The 23966-nt window shown below is 31.2% G+C and overlaps 1 protein-coding gene across 8 annotated transcripts in view; it reads right to left on the reverse strand.

Annotated features, from left to right (window-relative positions):
• The window catches only part of LOC143222987 (ral GTPase-activating protein subunit beta), a 152004-nt gene that overhangs the window by 9572 nt on the left and 118466 nt on the right, over positions 1–23966 (reverse strand). For 6 of the 8 annotated variants that reach the window (XM_076450310.1, XM_076450305.1, XM_076450311.1 and 3 more), the window contains 6 exons: positions 14571–14695; positions 9715–9888; positions 2718–2790; positions 2348–2518; positions 1730–1868; positions 1064–1252 (listed from right to left, as the gene is read on the reverse strand). In XM_076450310.1, coding sequence (XP_076306425.1) covers positions 1064–1252; positions 1730–1868; positions 2348–2518; positions 2718–2790; positions 9715–9888; positions 14571–14695 — 871 coding nt within the window. Of the gene's footprint in view, positions 1–1059; positions 1253–1729; positions 1869–2347; positions 2519–2717; positions 2791–9714; positions 9889–14570; positions 14696–23966 lie in introns of all 8 variants that reach the window. The other 2 variants (XM_076450312.1, XM_076450309.1) reach the window with 1 other exon arrangement.

Genomic DNA, 23966 nt, shown 5'->3' on the forward strand with positions numbered 1-23966 from the left:
TCGACTTTGATATTCACATTTAAAACAGTATATAATTAAATATAAAAAGGAGACATGGGAAAACCAAAGTAGTAACAACAAAATATATGGTGTTTCCAGAGTACAAAAATTAATTTGTAGGAAAGATTGGACTTAGAATGTCAAAAAATAAAATTTATAAAAAAAGCACTTGTTTAATTAGTCACCTTAACAAAGAAACAGTTTAAGATTTATTAATAAAAATGTTACTTATAAAAACATTTAAGATGTTTTTCTGTCAAACATTCAGAAATTTATTCTTAGGAAGTGACTGATTCTATCTCACTACTAGTTTAAATCTTATACTTTTTTCAAAATGACATATACATATATACATATACTTCAGTAAGATTATATAACTATTAACCTTCACTGATGTACAATTCTTTACTTGTGGAACTTACATATTGAATCTCATTGGGTAGTTTTACCTTTCTGCCTATTGAAACATACAGTTTAAGGAAACTGACCAAAATACATGGATGAAGTCATCAATTGTAACATTTTAATATTGATGTTACTTTTGTTTACATGTGTTTGTAAAGCTTACACAATATTAAGGAATGGATCCTGTAATTAACCAAAGTCATGAACCTAAATGCAATCTGGTGCAAAAAGAATTTAGAAAAATGTTTAAACAGCTTATTAGGATTATGGTAACTCCACTGATGATACAATGGTTAACTGTACTAAAGAACAAATATGTTTTTTGTATTTAAATTTACATAAATACAGTTCATAAACATGTTGATATTCTGCCCTCTGTAAACTCTGCAAACACATTCATCTTATATCTATTTCAGAACAATATTTCGAAAGAATGGATTACACTAAACACTTCAGTTGTACTACTTACATTATCTGTTTCTCAATATGTTATAATGAAAGACATCTGCACAAAACAGTTTCAAGAAAAAATACACAAAAATTATTTTCTGGAAAAACAGATTCAACAAACTGTACTATCAAAAATGCAGAATTTAAAAAAATTGGTTAATTAGGTCCTTGTAAGACAGGTGGTTATAATCATAGAACTTCAACCTGCCTTTGGTACGTAGAAGAACATCAGCTAACGAGTCAGTATCAGAGTCTTTTTGGTTGTCCTCAGAATCAGTCCTCCAAGACGTTCTTTGAGATGGCACGACAAAAGCTATTTCTGATGAGACATCTGACCAATAGAGAACTTGGTGGTGTCCACTGTATAAGCTACCACCATGATCAGTTGGAAGATCATCTACACAAAAGATGCTATGTTACAATTGTAGCCTTTAAACACACTGGACAAAAAATCTAATATGATTATTCCAGACATAAAGTAGAAATGATCACATGTTATTATCTGGTATATTATTAACATAACCTGGTTTTAAAATATTTTGTGAGACATTACTTGTACTTACAATTAAGAGGAGAAAACAGAAAAACAAAAAATATATAATAAAGGTCAAAATTGCAAATAGTGCCTTTGAACATGTAATTACCAAGTTATATGTATGTTGGTAGAGTTTAAATACCATTAAACAATACTGTTATCAATGAAAATTTTAGCTACATTAACAATTATGAAATTGTCATTCATGAATTTAAACATTTGCTGAAATAAAATAGAAAAATAATATATAAAACAAAAATCACAAAATAGCGTTTATTTTTTCACAAATGTTACATTTTATACAATTTAATAATGAGATAAAATACCCTATTGTAATACCTGGAATGTCACTGCTAGGAAGAACCCTCCAAGCTGTTGAAACATGTCCAGTCCACCCAGCATGTTTCCTTACATCTACTGGCCAGCCTAAAGACCTCAAAAACTCCAGAAAATGGTGATGGACATTTCTGTTGGAGAGCTGCAAAGAACAATGAATATAAAAATCTTGACTTATTTATATAATAGCACCTTAATGAATATTTTCTTAGATGAGACATATTTTTTTCAATATGGGCATTCATTATTTTATGAATTCATTTATGAAAATAAGAATGTTTACTTCATCAATAATCAAACATAAATAACACACATTTATTCACTGAAACACATTAAGTGCTCAAACAGAACTGATATCTAACAAAGAACAAGTGGCAAGAAGAAACAAATATCTACATTTCCAAAGACAAGTAACATTTCTGAACTTCAGCCAAAATATACAGAGTAACAGATGACACTTATGAAGTACAAGTGGAATTACTAATAAAATCTAAATGTTTGAAGTAGAATCAATTATTCCTGTACATTTTGAGAAAAAAAACAATTTTCAAGAACTAATAAAGACAGAAGGAGAGAAGAGTTTCTCCAACAACCCACAGATAAATTTTAAGAAAAAAATACCACATTATCAAGAATGTCAGATGCAGTAGTTTGTCCACTCTTCACATAGAAAATGAAGACTGTATCACTGCTTCGTGTAGAAATGTTGTCCAATGCCTCAAGTTGAGAACTGAAGGAGGAATGAGACTGATCCAAGAGGATACATGATGGAAATGGCTGAGTAGCAGAGTCCTATAAAAATTATGGATTATCATATCAACAAATAACAAAATAACATATTGCTAAGATCTTGCTTTTATTGTCAACAGAAAGCAAACATTTAAAAAATGTTTCTTTCACTTATGAAATATATACAGTTTTAGAACAAAGAACAAATTTTTAATGCTTTATTTCATGTTAATTATCTCATGGTACTCTGATCATTACTGACCTTGAGTGCCTCTTGTGACAAAAACCCAAGGTGAGACAAAAGAAGTCTTGCAGTCTGGAAATCTTGGCATACACTAGGAACAGAGAAAAAAAGTTTAAAACAATGATCTTGTTAAAAACAGAGATGTTGGTTACACAATAAGCAAAGTTCCATAAAAATATGATGGAGATCAGAGTTCAGCTCAAGAACAATATGATGGCATCTACAAGAGAAAGGCTTTAAAACCTGTAAACGTCTTCAAAGGCCACACCTCCTTCTACACCATGAAACAGCTAGGTTAAATTTTGCTGAGAAGCACCAAACATGAGATGTAGAAAAGTGGAAAAAGGTTTTGTTCTCTGACGAAAAACATTTAACCTGGATGGTCCAGATGGCTTCCGACATTACTGGCACAATAGGGATATCCCACCGAAGACATTTTCTACACGACACAGTGGAGGAGGTTCCATCATGATCTGAGGTGCTTTTTTCTTCCATGGAACAATGGAGCTTCAGGTTATACAGGGGTGTCAAACAGCAGCTGGCTACATTGGCGTGTTGGAGAGAGCATCCTTATTGACTGAAGGCCCTTGCTTGTGTGGAAATGACTGGATCTTTCAGCAGGACAGTGCTGCAATCCACAATGCCCGCAGGACAAAGGACATTTTTATGGCAAATAACGCGATTCTTTTGGACCATCCAGCGTGTTCGCCCAAACTGAACCTAACTGAAAATGTTTGGGGGTGGATGGCAAGGGATGTCTATAGAAATGAACGTCAATTCCAAACAGTGCATTATCTTCGTAAAGCCATCTTCACCACTGGGAATCACATTCCAGTCAGCCTTCTGCAAATGCTTATATCAACCATGCCAAAGCGAATGTTTGCAGTTATTCACAATGACTGCATGCAACTCACTACTGAGACCTCTGGTTGGGTATTTCATACCCTGTTTAGGACTTCTTTTTGGTATGGCCTTAAACTTTTGACCAGCTAGTATTTAGGCTAATTTCATAGTGTTCACATTTTCCCTATTAAATGCTAAAATTTTTTTTATTTTTATTTTCCATTTCCTTATTTTCATCTTTCTAAGCTCTACTCAAATAAGTGGTTGAGTCTAACAATGCAAAATGCATATTTTTATTTTATGTTCATTGGCCTTATGATTTTGGCGAGCAGTGTATATGTCAAAGTTGCAGTTAATTGATGTAAGAGACTCATACAAAATACCAAAAAAGGACTGGATGAATGAAACTGAAAATTTTCCTGATGTATGCTGTGCATATCCAGAGCATTTACACAATGAATAACTTGAAAGCTGACAAATCTTTTAAGACCTGTAAGACCAGTTTGTGTGTGAATGGATCAAGGGTGTAAGTCACCATACCATTAAAACCCCTGCATAATGAAAGCACAGATAATTTTACATATGTGTAGTAGTTCAGGTTAACAGCAGTTACCTACTGTGTAGAAATATAGATAAAATAAAATATATTTAGGTAAACTTAAAATAATTTTAATACTTCATGAATAACAAGCTTTTAAGGAAAATATCTGCTATAATTATGTTTCCCACATATCTAATGATCAGATGAATTATGTGACTTAAGGCAAATGGTCAACATATGTGTGTGTGTGTGTGTGTGTGTGTGTATATATTTCTTTTTTCATTTTACAGCCACAACATTCCCAGAGTGGCACATCACTTAAGCCATAGGTAGATGCAAAAAAATGGTAACATACTTAGAGGATGTTGTGATTGTATGGCAGGGTGAGGTCAAGTTTGTAGTGTTGTTGCAAGTTTTTCTTTTTTTATGAAAATGATTTAATGAACTTAGAAACTCATAAACTGTAACACAAGCAGCAGCTTACTGGTAGCTGCCTAATAAACTACAAAAAAATAAGTATGAAGTAATAGCTGACATCAATTTCATATCTGCTAAAGAAGTTAGATTCTAAAATAAATGTATCATGTACACCTGAGGGGCAGTCATATTTACCGAAACTTCCACGTGTATCAGCTCATTCAGAAAGTGAAGTAGCTGAATTTTACCAGAAACTACACGTCTCAATCGCTAAGCCTTTATTTTGTATTTAATACCTGATTTTGTACCTTCTTACTTTTCATAATGTCTGGGAGACTCTTTTCCCACCATACTTTCAGAGTGAATATTTACCTGTCATAAAATAGTCAGAGCAGATGTTAGAATACATTATCAAATCAGCATTTTGATTACTGGCAGTAATCCAGACCTTGTGATGCTTTGTTAACAACTAGAAAGTTACACCTTCATGATGTTTAATCACACGTGGATTGGTATCAAATTACTTTTTCACATTAGGATCATAGGATCATCAAAATGATTATGACATTCATTTACAAAATGTATAAAATGTTAATGGTGTAAACAAAATAATTTTCTTGTGGCATGAACAGCTTGGCAAACAAAATGGCACATGCACAATGAATTATGAGTTTGATGACATCACACCAAATTTATCTAATGAAACAAAAGTTAACTCTACTGAACAATGCATGCAATTTGTATTGAAAATTGGGTAATATTTTAATGGTTCATGAGGGCGTGTCTTAAAATATTAACTGCATTATTGTTAATTCAGAAGTAGTTTATCTATGTACTTTACACAGTTTGACCCTTTTTTTCCTCAATATGGTGCTGCTTATATTTAATATAAGTGGATAAAACATTAAAACCAAATTTAAAGTGTAGAAATGGATGTACCAAAGTGATAGGAAACATGTTACAAATAGACACAGTGTAATAAAACATCCTCTGTACACCTTCATAAGGGTCCATGTTCAACATCTGGTGTGCACATACTTTGTTTTCCAGTGTTTGTGATATTTTTTCCACTTGTTCATGTACTTTTTTCATAGAAGTTAGCATGAATTTATGCTAATTTATTCATTCATTCATTTATATTGATAACCTGTATGAATACCATCAACTTGTGTGTGCACAGTAATATTATAGTATTACCAATTGTATGTCAAATAGCTCTTATTTATGGTATAGAAAAACACCAGCACTAACACATGGCCCCTGAATTATTATTTATTTTGGTATACTTATAACTGAGATATGTCTGTTTGTTAAACAGCTAAAAGCTTTCAATAATGCAAGTCAGTCAGTGAGACTGAGAAATGTGTGATTTTGTGAATTTTTTGTATCTGCTCTGATAACTTTCTCAAGTGGGTTTATCGCTTGTAATTTTATGTCTGGTTTGTTTATCACCTAAGAGTGTCTCTCAAATATTTTTGTTGTTAAACGTGTATATAAGTAAACAGTTTGTACTACATGTATTGTGTATCTACCCCATTCCTACTATAAGCACCACTCTACTTATAATAAAGTCTAAGTTATATTTTAATATTTTTAGGTGACATTCCAGGAAGCCACCAGGGTAAAAAATATCAGAAAATTAGATGACTGAAAACCATTATTCAGAAATGTTGTTGATGTTTTATTTTTATCAAAAGAGCGTACTAATATTATTATGGAAAAAAAATTCATAGAAAAGTTAATTATCTTCTCTTAAAGGTATTATTTAGTGCTCTTACCAAAAAATTCTATGATAACATATAATTTTTAACAAAATCTGTTCTCATTCACAAACCAAAACATACTGGTCAAATTCTTAAAAATAACAATGGTAAAAAAAGATGAAAAAGAGAGTAACTTCCACTAGAAAAACAAAACACAGAATATTCTGTAATGTGTTAGTTACAGAAAAGATGTGAAATGCAAAAACAGATTTAACATTTAAGTAAATTTAATTCTTTTTTAACAGAATTTAAACATGCTGTGAATGTCTTGCTTGTGTGTTTCTTGACACTAATTTTGATGACTATGTGTGTCTAGTTTTGTATATTCACAACCTATGGACTTCAATTGATTTTGAAATAATATTTATTCTCACTTTATCTCATCAAATGCAGATTATCTTGTTTATTTTTTAAATACACCTTATCAATTACCTTAAAATTTCTTAAAATGCAAGAATAATCAGTCATTCTTCAGATTTTTCTCTTCAGCTAAGAAGGTTTTTTTTCATACAAAATAAGAGTTTGTTTCATTTGTTCTACCTATAAAAAATTGCTATATTTACCAGTTGCAAGAATCAAGCATATGTGTCCTTTATGTGATTTTTGAGGGTTAAAATTGTTATTTTCTTTTACACTACTCAGATAAGAAAAAAAAAGTTACAAATGATGTTTCATGTGATTTGGAAAAGTTTAAGAAATGGGTAACAATGTATATTGATATCCTGTAAAAATTCAAAAGTACCATTAAATACCTACACAGTAACTTACAAAACAATTTTTTCATTGTCATGTTTGTATAATGTTTGTATTCAATTTAATTTTTGTATAGGTGGATGTCAAATATACTAGAAAATATCATAATTAAGTACACCATACTAATGTTAAAAAGGAAGTAGAAAGGTATGAATATTATATCCTTTGATTAACAAGCACTAGCCATGCTATGTGAGAGCTATGTTCCACACTATCCCTGAATCTGAGATGAGATCCCACAGAATGGTAACACTACCCCTGTAGGGTAATTGTTGATGTAAAAATCTGCAACATGTCCCAGGAGAAGATCCTCTCTGCTGAAGTTGAAATTGTCCTTGTGTTTCAACAGATCATGACACTGAAGCAGGAGATCTGGAAACTCAAACTTGAAATTTAGTAAACCGTCCTTCAGAAGAATGTTGGGACATTTGAGAAGTTCGTTTGAAAAGGGAAGAATGTAGGTGGACAACATGTACTCCAGATTCCATGGAATCTGGAATTTCTGCAAAAATAGACTGAGAAAAGGAGCTTCTCTGAGATGTCTACTAAGGAAGGCAAACTTCCTCCAGAATGGCATCTCTCTCCAAAAGATAACAAAAGCTGATAACCTGACCTAAGTGGAATTCAACAGATGACTAAGATCCTCTTAAATTTGAGTAAAAGATCTATGATAGGTCTCAGACAACTGCTGTAAAGGATATAAAAAAAACAGAAGATTGTTATATCTGACAAATTCTGGAAAACTAAGACCAATTAAGATGAACAGTGGTATATCTTGTCTAGAACCCTAAAAATAAAATAAATAGTCTAACCTTTGACAATCCAAATAAGGGTTCTCCAGGTGATGATAAGCCAAGGCATGGCAGCACATTTCCTCAACTGATCTACAAATCTCCTTGCATGGACAGTAATGTCTAGTGAAGATGGAAGTACCAGGTACTCAGACAAACTTGTTTCTCCCAATAAAGAGTATGATTCATAACCCACAGGAAAAACACTCAAAATATTAAAAACATGGCTTAAGTAGTTGTAAAAATAGTGCAGGAGTAGCTGTTCAAGCAAAGGAAGGTACTGGAAAAATAGTGTTTAAATTCTCATTAGTTTGCCACTGATCATCCACAAACTCAGCCTCACAATCAACAGAAAAAAAAGCATCAGATATCATGTAAGATTCTGTGTGTAAGGAACTATACATCCCCAACCCCAAAGAAAAAAGCCAAGAAAGTACACAATATACTGAAGTCTTATAAACAGGATCTAAAATAATGCAAAAGAAAAAATTAAAAAACATAAGGGTTTTTATTATACACACCAAATACAATAATACTGTCATCAAATCAGGTTAGTTTAGTAAGTTTACAGTTTAGTTAGTAAGGCAGTTGACAACAATATACACTTATGATTGAAATCTTTATTTTTGTCTTATTTAAAAATGTAAATAAATAAATGGGCAACTTATTACTTCATTATTGGTAATTTCAATTGTAGTATGTTTTAAACACATATTGTTACCCTTATTAGTGACAGTAAAACATTTTTTCATTACATAATTATCAATTTATTTGATTTACAAAAGATCAGTGTGGGATTTCTGTATATTTTAGAAATACAAATAATGGTCACTGTGTCATGATACTTAGTCAATGTTAGCAATTCATCCACTGTGTAGGAAATGCTTAAGTTATCTTTAAAATGGATGTGACAAAATATTGTTTTTATATGTAGAAATGATACTTTTTCACAACACACATACAAAAGATATTACACACCAAACAAAGGATAATTTAAAAATTAATTTTAAAAAAGTGAATGATAAATAGGAAGCTTCGCACCATGTCAGAATAATGCAGTAATTGAAAAGTTATAAAGCAAGCAAGCAAGTCTTCCCACCAACGTTTTGCTTCATATGTGGTGGAGATAAGAGTTAGTAATCAATTATAAAATATATAAAAAAATAACCACTCAGCTCTAAAAAACATCAAAAAAGAAAGAGAAATCTTGTGCTTTATTGGTATAAGTATACTGTAGGGGCAGCATGTCTCAGTGGCTTCACACTTTGGACTCATATTTGGATGATTTGGAAGTCTGAAGCTTGCCCATCTCATACTGTTGTGTCCTTGAGCAAGACACTTTTTACAAATGTTAGCTTGTAGCTGATCTGTAATGGACTGGAATTCTGTCCAGGGAGAATGGGTTACCATTCTGATCTGCTTGTGTCACTTAAAACCAGGATCCAAAAGCACTGGCCCTAAATGCCTTGCAAAGGCACAGTAAGGATTTACATCGTAGGTATAATTGTAAGCAGTATTTTCTTCTTCAATATCTTTTACATGTGAATATATATATATATATACACACACACACATATATATATATATATATATATATATATATGTATATACACACACATATATATATACACACACACTGTCTAAAGAAATATTTTATTGTACTCACAACTATTAGTCTTCAGTAAATGTATAATTTCATTTAACCTGCAATGTAAGTTGATACTATCAGTAAATTAGGCTATCCCTGAAGTTTTTAAATTAAATAATTGTATAATAATACAAAATTAAAATGTTCAATATTAGAGGTTCAAAATTAGAAATATAGTTGACTAAAAAACAAAATATACACTTATAGAAATTACGATTATATAAGAATGAATATCACAGACAAATTGTTCCTACACTACCTAGGAGCCTTGCATTCAGTCTCTGGATTTGGATATTCCTTTTCCAGTGTGGATGTATTCTTTGACACAGACTCCTCAAAAATTATCTGGGTTTCAAGCAATTTGGCCAGCTTCTCATGCTCTGCAGGATTATGGTTGTTAATTACAGTCTCTAGGGTTGGAATACTTGCATCACTAAGACAGAATAGAAACAAATATATCCTGATATCCATTTATAAAAATATACTGAGCCCCACTACAATTTAATATGGAAAAAAATGAGTCTGTAAAGAGTACACAGTAGATGCTTGATGATGTAGTGACACACAGGCTATCTACCATATTTAAGACTTATAGTAAAATTAAGGAATGCCTATATGCGAAACCAATAACATTGAAAATGTACAGGAGTAATCAAAACATATAATTTTGTGCTATTAGTACAATAAGGATTTATGTATAAAAGGATGATATTAATATCTTCTTCATATGCATCTATATCTTCTTCAGATGTGTCTATATTAATATAAACCATATAAAAATATTTAAATATTAACAATTTTTTTCATTTAATCTTTCAGATGTGTTTCATCTGCACTACGGAGTATGTACTCTTATTTATTAGTTGTAAATCCTAACACAAGGTGCACAGTTATAAAACTGACATACAAACTTAAAGATTACTGTGATCATTTTCACACTTTATGACTTGTTTTTTAGTTTATAAATGTTTGTAGGTGAGAAGAACTATATATTAATTCATAATGAACATAAGTTGTGGGAAAAATATGAAAACAAGCACATACATACACAGACACTTTTAATCCAAAATCTTTACATCTTATTACACTTTGTCTTTTATAAGCAAATGGTAGCAGTATACACGTGTACATGCGTGGGTGGAAATTAGAACAATATCTTGATTTGGAATACTATATACTTAAATATATTAAGTAATTAGAATGTTTTAAGTTTTGAAACATAAAGCTTTAATTATTGTATTTTATGTTTGTATATTCCATCAGTGAAATAGGAAAGAAAAATGTGATAAAAACACATATTCCTTGAAGTTCTTTGGTAATTATTACTTCTTTTAGGTATGTCTACTACATTTCAGTCATAGTTACATCAGTTAAGCTCTGCAGCTACTAGCATATCCAGCTTTGACTGCATGTTCTGCAGCGATAGAAGTGTGGGTTTTTATCATTAATACAGCATTTTACTGCTTTTTATTCATTCCAAACATTTGCCTGCTTCTCTTATGTATTTGCTAACTTTATGTTTTACCAAAGTTAAAGGTTGTAGAGTGTTTGATAAAATCCAAGTCAAATGAGAATTTGAAATTTGTGATAAATCCTCTAGATAATAAAACTGAGATTAGATATAAATAGAAGAGTTTTGTACTATGTGTATGTAAAAATGGCTGGTTTGGGTTGAGAAAATGTTTACATAAAAATACATATTTTTCTCTACAAGTGGGTTTTCTCACCATCACTGAGTTTTGTACTATGTTTCTTGTGAGTTTGTGTTTTCTGATAAGAGAATTTTCACAATAATTGAATAACAGATATCCCACCATTATTTTATTTTAACTTAAATATAACCAAATTCCTCTTTGATGACTGTTATAATTCACCAACAGAAAAAACTGCCATTTACAATAGTATCTAGTGAAAACCAATACAGTCAAATATCATAATGTGTCTCTCCCATCAGAAATAATATACATCTAGCAACATTCAAATTTACAGATTGTTCTAAAAACATGCCAGTCAGACAATACAGATCTGAATTACTCTCCATTTCATATCCAGAAAGAACTTTATCCCCAACTTAAATCTAGTTAAAACATATTACTCACATAAATAAACAGATAAGACTTAAAACTAGAAAAGCAGTTTTAAAACATTGGAAAAGATTCACAAGTGAATCAGATATTGGGTGAGAATCAAGATAGACTTAGAAAGCTTTACAGCCAACCAAAGATAAGTCCTGTAGAAGAAATGAGGCTTCTCTTGTTGGAGCAAGAGAAAGCCCATTGTCTACAGAGTAGTGGAAATGAAAGCCCAACAAATATATTTCCAGTGCAAATGCTTTCTGGGTCCAAGTGACAAAGTATATGGCTATAATAGAGCCCAGAATTAAAAACTCTGTCACAGATGATCTGACAAAGTGACAGACAGCTGGACAAATTGGCATGTGAAGAAATGTATATGAAACATCTACAATGGTCATACGCAGCCCAAGTGAGAAGACAAGAAGCAGAAGGGTGGGGACCTTACAAAGCTTTCAAGCATGAGGAACCTACTGGGTCTCCCTGGACAAGAAAAGTAAGAAACCAAAGAAAGCACAGATAACTGCTAAATTCAAGTTTCCAAGATATAAGGAGCATCCCCCAAAACCTTGTATCACAGAGAGTGTGCCATAAGAAGGTCTCAGAGATTGGACTGAGAGAGGCAAACTCCAGAAAGCAAAACATCCTGAGCAAGCAAATTCTTGAAACTATAAAGCCAAATGAACTGTGACACTGCAGAAAAAGATAATGATGCCAAAGCAGAGAACAGGTAGGAGTGATTATCTTTAGTGAATCTATCTGGGTCACAACATGCTCCAAAAAGAAGGTGAAGTGTGGACAGATAGTGGAGAAGTTCAGCAAGGTAAAAACTAGCAGACTAAGGATGAACGAGAGACAGAGTTAAAGCCAGTAATCCCCAAGCTGAAAGAAGATATTCAAGGGACTGAAGCTCAAGTAAAGAAGACTACTCTTGAGCAGAAACAAGATTCTCAAGAAAGACAAGATAACAAGGAGGAGGTTCATGTTAAGGTTGTCTGAGATCAAGTTGAAAGAAGAGAAAACAGAGAAATAATGTCATACCTATGTAATCAGAGAAATAAAGGGTAAAGGTGAATTTACCAGGTTCTCTTCAGGAAGAAAGAATCCAGAAGCAAAGGTAGGTGGTTTAAATAGTTGGTCAAAACTAATAACAACTATTTTTAGTTCTGATCTAAGGAGGCAGCTCTCGTATCAAAAATGATTTTCACATATTCCAATACATATTCCAAGGTGGTTTAAATAGTTAGTCAAAACTGTATAAAGTTGGAGAAGGCTCAGTTGAACCAAATGAGCAGGATATGGAGAATCATGGTTCTGAGATGAAAAAAGTAGAATGAAACCAACAATCTGGTGCACAGTGGCAGTAATATTGCTGGCTATCACAGTAACACCAGTTGCCATTGAAAATGTAGTATATGATTCCAGTTGTGGAGTATTAGGACCTCAGGAGATATGAATGTGATATAGATGGAATAATCTATGAAACAGCATTTCTTTTATAAACTTTAAATTAAAGAAATAATAAGACAACAAGTCTGATAGGTTTGGAATTTAAAGTTAAAATAACAAACAAAATTCCAAAAGTCCCGTAACTCCAAAAATAAAAAAAATACATCTGAAGAGAAGAAGTGCAAAGGAATTAATGAGTAAGTGCTCAAGGATTTATTGCATATGGAGGATCTATTAGCCTTTTACTGATGTTTGTGTCACAGACTGGTGCAGTAGATATTATTATTATATGTAAGAATGGAAGTTTTATTCAGAGTTTGGTGCATCTCCAGAAATCCTTTCAGAAGTGGTGCAAGGAAATAGCTATTTACTCTGTGGAGAGTTGGGAAGCAGTTCTGAATTCCCAATCTAAAACATGTATTTATAATCTGGGAGTATAAATATGTTTTGTTATAAAAAAAAAAACTGTTACATACCCTTTCTGAAAGCAATCAATTTTTAGTAGCACCATACTATCTATGAAATACCAAGCAGTATGAAAAATATAGTTCCAGCATAACTTTACAGTACCTGGGGTTGTCATGTGACTTGATCTGCATATGCAAAACTGTTTAATATAATGTACTCAACCCTTTATATTCTTCCACATCATAATCACACATCACAAGATAACATATGACATCTAACTTAGTGGACTCAACACATTAACTAATAAATTATGAACCTTTACACTGTCCGAACTTTGACAATATTTCACTTCAATAAACCTCTAACTTTTGCACTTTGAATCCTCATTAGTTACCCAAACATTACAATATAAGCTTAAACTATGAAATGATTACTACACTTAATTATTTTTTGATTTTTATTTGCCTTCTAGTAGTACTATTTAAACACCATATATAATAATAAGGAAATTATTAACTAACTGGACATCAACTGAAGTTTTGGATTGTAACTCCATTTAAAATGAACAGTTTATCTTCAGTTTATATGGTGCAGTGTAGCATAAATAATAAACTGATGTTTATTTCTTAGCTATGTGCACTAAAGTTTATTTGATTTTTAATGTAATTCTGTGTTCATGTTCATTTTATTAAATTTTTTTATGTTGTTCAAAAACAGTTTTTACTATAAATTTTTAAGAAACATAATTTGATCTAACAAAGTTTCAAGCAATTAAGCATATTGAAATACATGTGCTCACTTCTGCTAAGGCCAAAATATCACTAACAGTGATGTTTAAGTAATAGTAAAATATATAAGGGTATCCAACTGAAAAACCAGTGTACTATAACCTTTATACGTAACAACTGTACATTTAACAACTTATTATCAGGTTGATTTTTAATTCTGATCTAAGGAGGCAGCTCTCATATCAAAAATGATTTTAACATATTCCAATACCAGAAAAGATATTTAGTCAAATTTAATGCATTTTTTATTCATAATTTTGTGAAAGAAGTAATGTCAACTAACTTGAAAAGTCTAATCTTCATTGGTGTTAGAAAGTTGACAAACACCTTGCTTAACCTGCTAAAAATAACCAACATTATGATGCTTTACAAATATGTTTAATTTTAAGTATACTTACGCTTTACATGGATATATTCTTTCCAAATTATCAGGAAAACATTTTGGGCGAACATTGTAATGTATGCCTACATCAGACATAGGCAAAGGTCTTCCTGGGTTAACTGCATAGAATTTATTTCCTGGCTGTAAATAAAAGAATATCAAACTTAATATCCTTAGAAATCATTAAGGCTATAAATGGTTAAAAAGCAAAGATAGAAATTTCATATGATGTACAAAGAAGCTTAAATGACTTTCAAAACAAGATCTGGATTAGTACTATTTCATGAGAAAGTGGGTTAACAAATTTAAACAATGAAAATGATTTAATGAACTAAATAGATGATCATATTTCATTTCTGAATGTTAAATACATTATTTATTTGTGGGTATGAATTTATTTAATGATTACATTCCAAGGTCAGAAAAATTTCCCCATCATATATAGGTTCTTATTAACACAATCAAAGCTTTGCTAAATGAAGAAAGATATTAAAAACATACAAAACGCAACTACAAATTCAAGAAAAACAGAAAAAAACAAAACTAGGAGTCTATTTCTGACAATATAACAATCCTCTCTTTCAGACTTTCTTTCTCCTATATAGACACATGCATGACTTTGAGAACAAATAACAGAATGGCTAAAGGTGAAAATTTAGCATACATGTGTGTGTACATTATACTTATGGAGCTATAATAAAGTAAGGAGATGCAAATAAATCAAATTCAAAATGTTTATGAATCTTCTTATATATTGTTTATCACATGGTAAGCTGTTCCCCAGCAGGTCAGTTGAAACTAATAACAACAAAATTAATTTTGATACACTGCAGTAAATAACCTATAATCTTAAGAAATAGATAAATCATAAATTGTTATTTGAAGACTTGTAAAACAACAGTAGCATTTCCAATGGCTAAATTCATTATTTGAAAAAGACTCATACACTAGCATATGCAGTTCAGGTTTGTGATACCAAATGCTAGAAAACAGATATTGTAATACATTACTGAAATGCTGTCATACGTAGTAAGAGTTAGTTATCTTTTTAACATAATATAACCATTAACTTTTTCAGCTTCCATCTCTGCAGTGAATGGTAAAAAATACAAATTGAGAGCTAGTCAAATTGTAAATGTTATTTACAATTAAAACATCACAGTAAACAAAGCATAAGGTAATGAAAGCCACCACTTATTTACAAAATTAACAGTTAACACTATTCTTGCAAACCCAAAGCCAAAAGATAATATCATAACATATTCTCAAACAACAATCAAATAAAAAATGTAGTATATTTAGAAAACAATAATTAAAATCAAAAATATAATAACACTACAACAGCAAATGAACAAAATGACTTCAAATAACAGAAGTGCAAACACCATTAATTAATATAATCAACAAAGGCAAAGTTGAGAAATGAATAAAACAAAGCAGAGAATATCATAAACTACAGAGGCACTAAGCTGTTAAATGATGTTGATGAGAAATAAATGTGATAAATGTAATTCTTTTAGCAGGAATTTTCTCACATGAATGAAGGTTTTTCATCTTCAAGCAGCAGTTACAGTGCATGTAAAAAACATGAATTCAACTAACATGCTGAATTATAAGTTTAAATATAAACTTGAAAGTACACATGGTTCATAATAATTTCATAAAATCAAATGAAACTAAAACATTACTAAGATAGACAATGGTCGTGAAACAAAAATGCGATAATTGGAGGAAAGAAAATGGCTACGTTCTGCACCTACGCAGTTTTACACAGCAGAGTAATGTTCCTCACTGTGTGCTCTGAATCTTAAGGTTGTAGTCTTTTGTCTGTTCTTTAACTTGTGCATATTAGAGTTTTAAAGTTATAAATACCCAAGGTTTGAATAAACGACAATAGTTTGATAGCATTAACTAGAACTGTGCATCTTCCTTTTTTTTGTCACTAATTAGTTTTGTGTACCTTCACCAATCAAACTGTTTACTGTTACTTAAAAACTTTATATGCTTGCTTTTAGAAGTATTAATAAATTTTTATTCACTACTTTTAAAATGAGTTGTTGATTAATGTTTTGGTTATTAATTTGTTTCTTAGTTATACAGAGATTGACAACACTATAATCAATGGATTTTGGTGACAAACCATTCATGTTACAGGACATGAAATCCTATCATGACCTGGCTTATGACTGTATATCTTTACAACAGCCTTGCAGTATAGTTTCTGTAATCCTTATTGATTATATTGAATACCATTTCCAAAGCTATATCTGTATGGCTATCATGTCAAAAGCCATTGCTCTCTGTATGCTTTCCTTAACACTATCTAACACAAATTTTGTTCTTGGAAAGTATGTGTTATTTCTTAATTGCTTATGTTGTAAAGATACAGAAAATGGCCATTATTCTCTTCAAACTTTGCTTTTGTGACCTGAATAATAAAATTTACAAATTAACCTATTTTCTATGTAAAAATGGGCAAATTTGCACATTTTCATTTACATAAGGTCTGAATAAAACAACATATGAATCAAGATTTATATATATTTATTTATACTAAAGTTATACAACAATGTTCAGAAGTGAGTAGTTTTTTAAGATTTGCAACTGTAATGTAAATCACTTTCACGTATCAGCCCCCAAAGTACAGTCTCCCATCATGTTTTCATTATATGCTCCGAGGTCAAAAAAGCAAAGTTTGAAGAGAAAAATAGGTCTTTTTCATTTACTTTAGGCATAAGCAACTGGGAAATAAGACAGACTTTCTGCTCAGGAACAAGAAAAAGTTTGAGAATGGCAGTATTTCAGTGCCTGTTTTAAAATTCCAATTGCACAGAAATCCATATGTGCTGCATTTGACAACTTAAATAATATGTCTTTGTACAGAATACCATGAATACTATTTCAATATCCAACAGCTTAAGCTATGCAACAGTTGTACAGATATGTTATGAAAGCAACTGTCTTTCATACTCTGTTGACCTTGTTTCAAAGCCAAGACATTTCTTGGTTACTTTGCATACTATTGCCTGGAATGCATGAACTTTGCCCCTGACTTGTGTTCATGGATTCTTACCAGTTACAATACATTACACCTTGCTTATCTCAAGTGAGGTACAATTTGTTTCAAGTTTTGTTTCTGGATGGTTCTAAAGACCCAAGTTTATCCAATATTCCTTTGTGTTTTCTAATGCCATTAGGTGCAAGGGAAATCATAAATACCTGACCTGAATACAACTTCATGATCCAAGTCACAGTATGAATATTTTGTCTCACAAATAAACCTTTGCAAAAGCAATACATTTTCAGTGGAATCACACTAACTATGTAATGTCAAATATTATCAAATTGTAGTTCTGATAAATCATCCCATTGCACCACAATTTTATATTGGATGTAGCTTTCACATTGCTTGCTCATTTGCATATTCAAAATTGTTTTATTATAACTTAATTATATATAATACTATACTACTTATAAAATAAAAAAAATATTATATATCATACATTTTTCTTACCACTGTGTCTATGAGAGGGAGTCAAAGTATGCATTCAATGTCGGAGTTACAAATTATTTATTTTACCCTGCACTGCTGATTAAGCAAACAGTTCAAGGATGAGAAAAGTAAGTTACGTATACAGTATATTTCAAAAACTGGAAATATGGGTTTTGAAAGCTCTAGAGGTTATGCATCTCCAATTTGTAAACTGCATGATGGGCAAAAGCATTTTTATTCTTAACATGAACATCATCTTCTACTACAACTTGTTAAGTCTGGTCCAGCCTGAAGTCAATTCACAGATACACCTTGAGAATAAATACTTTTGTAGCATATCTGATTTTCTCCACCACAGATCTGTACACTTTACTAAAAGCTTGCCACATTTGGCTTAAATAAACACAGTAATTTTTTTAATATTATAGTCACTATTCCTTCTCCAATAAGGCACACACATTTTGTTAAATAAGCTATTTATTTGTATTTTAAAATTGTTCTAATACATATTAAGCAGGAAAAAATTCATATCTGATTGTATGGTATTTAAAAGGTACATTTAAAACCAACAGGTAAGTTACTAAACTGTAGGTATGAGGTTCGTTAAGGTTTGCTTAGAGATTTGTGATTGACTTGACCAAAAAAAAAAAAAAAAAGAGGTACATAAATTGTTTTCAAGAAATAATAACACTTTTACTACTAAATACAAAAACTTAAGGTCAGTGAAGACATTAAACACAAATAGTTTTTACTTTATTAGCTCCATTAACAAAAAGAGAAAACCAGAGTTTCCAAAATCTTTTATCTCATTATATAAGCAACATTTAAGAAACTAAATAAGACTAACTCAGTGAATTATCCAGCAAGCTATTCTGATATGTGGTCAACTCTTTCACTATGTATGAAAAATTTTAAAAGCAAAATAAATAATTTTATATTATTAAAAGATCAAAAACGATGTAAATAATATATTAATACACAACATTATACTGGTGGCTTCATTTATTATATCTAAATATTACAACTCATTCTCTTACTTTAGCTTGATTTTAACTTTAATGCCAGATTACAAATATAACTCTCAACCAAACTTGATCTCACAGAATTGCTATGCAAGTTCTTATGACTGGTCTATAAAAATGTTTTAAAAATTTCATTCCTAATCAGTACATCAACTTTGGTCTTCACTCATTACAATATACTTTAGAAATGAGAACTTTTACCAAAATAAATTAGAATAAAAATGACAAACACATAGTTCACAAAATAAGTAAGTATTTCAAAAACATGAAGAGATAGGAGAAGCTGCATGTACAAATTTATTGATATTCAAGAAAAGTAAAGAAACTGGGAGGTTTTTATTTTATCAATATCTATAGTTGGCATTTCTGATTGGTGGATATTCTGAAAATTATGTAAGGGAAGAATGAAAGTCTGTAACTGAGAATACAGAACAGACAGACATCAACTGATACAGAGATGTGAAGACTGTGAACTTATTTACATATTTTCTTTTTAAATTAAAACTCATACAATATTAACATTTGAATTATAAACTACATTTTGATGCCAAATCTATTGATATACATTGATAACAAAATTTTGAATGTAATTCTGTAAAAACGTTTGTGATATGCACACTTTGACCATCATCCTTGTAGTTTCTGAGTTAAACATTGACACTGAAATGTTGATATGTAATTAAACTTAAGTCCTTTATGTATTACTTTGTTCACACTTAAAGACAGGTAAGGTAGTTAGATATTTTAGCAAATTTACAGGTATGTTCTTCTCAACACCTAAACACATTATTAACAATGACAGTGATTGACAGCTGACAGCCATAACCTTACCACAAGTACTTAGGTCACAACTACAGTCAAAACCAAGGAGCCATCTGGTCCTAACTCCCTTAATAATTCACTGAGTTCATGTATCAGTGTCGAGTTCAGATGATAAGTACAATCCTTATCCAGATACTTCAAACGCTTGGGAAGTAATGTATTAATTTTTCATCCCAATGTTAGTTATCTACAAGGTTGGTTTGCATCAGTTCTGTTTCCAATACAATGTCAATGACAATTTCAGCTAAAATCAGAACAGCCAAATGTCTGTAATTTCAAACTAGAATTAGCATTTAGATGGATAGTGTTTGTGCAAATGCAGCTTATTTTACAAACAAAAAGCAGTTTTGTGAAACCATTCAATCACTACAGCAAATGGCTACAATACACTACAGATATAGCACACTAAAGAATACTACTTCCATACTCAATGATATCATTTCTTCTATCTCAGTAGGTATGCATGCAGTGTACTGTTCATAGGCCCAACCTGGTTGGCAGTTATCATAATATGATTTACTTCAGAACTGCAGTTCACTTGTTACACATATGAAAAACTGATTGACAATTTCTGCAATAGGTTAGTCATTGACAACTACCTTCATACAGTGACAAATACTAATAAGATAAAATGAAAACTGCTTCTCCAATCAAACTTTTCAACATTAACAAGAATGAAGATTGTCAACAGTGGTGACATTATTCAGAGAACTTGAAAGACAAGAAATCTGAATAAGGTCCTGGCTATTCTGATATTCACTTGAAACGTAAACTTGTGCCCATGTATTATCAGAGGCACATATCAAGTGATGTAAAGTCAATGGTTATCTAAACTAGCCATCATAATAATGTGTAAAAATCTGTGCATATTCTTTCTGAACTGGTGGTCAAATCTAACTCAGGTTTTAGCTATCAACCCTCTAATACCTGCTGCAGCACTGTACAGAATGGTAATTGTGCTCAATAACCCTTTCTTGCAACAGGTAATGGACATTTCCATATACAGTATTTAGCTAACCCAAATTGAAGCAATGTTTCCATCACTGATGCTCCTGGCATCTTCAGGAGGTCAATTTCTGCTGCAAAAGTAGTAAAACTACACGGGCAAAGCACTACATGGACCCACATTACAACACCTTACAGTGACTAATACACTGGAGCTATATGTCAATGCACTGGTCAAGCCTTAGAACCACCTCAAAACCTGGAGGTATTATAAAGAAGAATCTGCAGTTGCAGATGTTACTGCTGCTGGTTTCTTCTTCTGCTCTAACATCCAATTCAACTAGTTCACTTTCATAAGCACTGTGACAAAAACTGTCTCCTGAGATGATTTCTCCCCAAGACATATTAGTCGCTGCATGGGATTGCTTGACAATTTCTCTATATATTTAGTGATGACTGACAGGATTGGAGGGAAACTTCCAATGAAATATTTTCTGATGTAAATTTCTTATATTTTCCTAATAGACAGGTAAGACTTTTCATTGGAATTTCACAGCTGAGTTTTGAACTCTGCCATTTGGGTTTCTTGGTCCTCCCTAGGTCCACATCTGCAGCATAACTCTGTGACAAATGTCTCCCAGTCATCAGGTTGTTCTCAAATGATGCTCTAGGATGTGAATACTCAACCACTGACAATGAGAAACAGACAATGTATGATATCTCTCCCATTTCATCCATTTCAGTAAAAATGTATCCAATTCTAATCCAGAAATTTTTGCAGCAAAATCAGGATATCATAAACAGTTTCTATAAAATTTGAATCCACCATGAAGTAAAGTATGTTCACTCTGAGCTATTGACATAGATTTAGCTTAATTTCCTTAATAAAATTCTGGGGAATGTTTCCTCATCCAAATATTTCTCAGCTGATCCAGGTGAAGTAAAAATGATATGTGTCTCATAAGCTTACTGTAGAAGATGACTGATATAGTATGTATAGAGGGAGTAAACAAAATGAAATCAGGTATAATGAAATAGGTTGAGAATGACTGTCACATCCTTACAATGTGCAGTATTTTGTGCACCATTTCTAATGGTACAAAGGTATGAGCATCCATTGTAACAGCTACCTTCTCACAATGTCAGAGAGTCAAAACCTGTCTCAAAACACAAGTCATATGGCAAAGCACTGAACTTTCAGATTGTCTAGATGTAATGATTTTTTTTTCTATTGTTTGTAGCATGAATTGCCTAAGAAGTGTCACAGAATTAAAATAAGTAATTACATTGAGTCCAATTATCAAAGTATAAATCCTGATGTTGTTCTGCAGTGATATTCCACTTTTGAGACACTACTGAATTGTTGGTAGCTTGTCTAAAAGCTGTAAATATTTTATAATACTCCTTATACTTTATGATACTCAAATCCATTAGCAACCAATCTTGGATCACACCTGCTTTCATTTGTGTTAACATACTTGGTATTAATAACATTTATCAGACATTTTCTATCAACATAGGAATTCAACTTAAAACAAATTTAAACACAACAATAATTTTAAAGATTATTAAAAAATAAAAGAGTACTAGTACCTATCAATGTAAAATACACTCAATAATTTGATCTCTCTTACAACATACATGGCTCATAATATATATGGGGGTTTCCCTTACATCTTACCATTTAATATTCAAAATTGATTTAGATGTGACAATAATATTATGGTATTGTTTATAATTTATTATTAGTTATTATACATCATACCAACTATTTAATGGTGGTAATACAGATTTCTTGTCTTTCTACCACAGTAAAATTAAAAATTATAGTCTATGATTTAGAAGTGAATCAAACAATATACTTTTAGTTTTATCTTTAGTGAAAAACAAACAAACAAACCATAATACCATATGCGTGCTTGGATGAAACAAATACTAAAAACACACTTAGTGCTATAGACACGTAATAACTGTTATTTGAATGTACAGTTTTGACTTTTAAAATTGAAAATTATGAATGATCACAAATATCCTAGATTCCTATTTCATATTATTAATTATGAGATATTACTGTAAACTCTACACCTAACTTTGTAAATATTAAGCTGAATGTGTACGAATGTACACAAATTGTACACAGTGTACAAAACTGTGTAAGTACATAAATATAAATAATGGATAGCCCACACATAATAGTCAAGAAAAAAAAAAGAATACTTTATAATTTATTCTGAGTAGAACTTTATAATTTTTATAATTTGATCTGGATAAAATAATTCATAAATAGATACTAAAGATGATTTATTATAATGTTTTATAAAGCACAATTATAAAATCATAATTTACATTTCAGTATGCTTTTAGCAATGCATGAAAAACTGTTCATATTTCAAACTATATCCTAGCCTTGAGTCAGCATTTGTAAGAAATGCTGTTTGACTTTCAAAAGCATTCAGTGAGATAGTTTCTCCACTACAAGATAAGAAGTACAAAAATCAATACTCAAGCAACACCAGAAGCCAGTTAGGCTTATGTTTATGATTTTAATACAAAATGCCTGACAAGCACAACATCTACCACTTCAAATGTAATTTAATGAAAGGGTCTTACAAAAACATGTAAAAATATTAGAGAGTAATAAAAAAGTGAAAAAACTTGGACAAAGCTTACAAATGATACAATTTAATTTAACAGTTACAGGGGTAATTTAAGTTTTGTCAGAATCATTGACATATAAAATGTAGAGCAATAGTTCACAAGATAAGTGCATTAGTGTAGTATTTTAGATTGAAACATGTTTCCCTACAAGTATAAATTATGTCCTGTGAGATCAGCAGATTCACACAAGAAATAAGGGAAATGTCCTGTAGTTGAAAACTTAAACTGAGTCCTTTGTGTGTGAAGAATAAAGAAATTGAATAAAAATTATGAAAATAAAACAAAGTATTTATCCTGGATAAGTAAAAGAAGATACCAAATGTATCTATGCAGACAACAAAGTGACATGACTAGAATGGTCTTTTGTATTTTCTTCCACAGGACTACTAAAGAAACTAAAACTGTTAACTTCTAGAACAAGGTCCTTAGCAGAATTCACTTCAACAAAACAAATAAAACGTACTTAAACTTC

This window comes from Tachypleus tridentatus, chromosome 8, assembly GCF_004210375.1.
Source record: "Tachypleus tridentatus isolate NWPU-2018 chromosome 8, ASM421037v1, whole genome shotgun sequence".
Taxonomy (NCBI): Eukaryota; Metazoa; Arthropoda; class Merostomata; order Xiphosura; family Limulidae; genus Tachypleus; species Tachypleus tridentatus.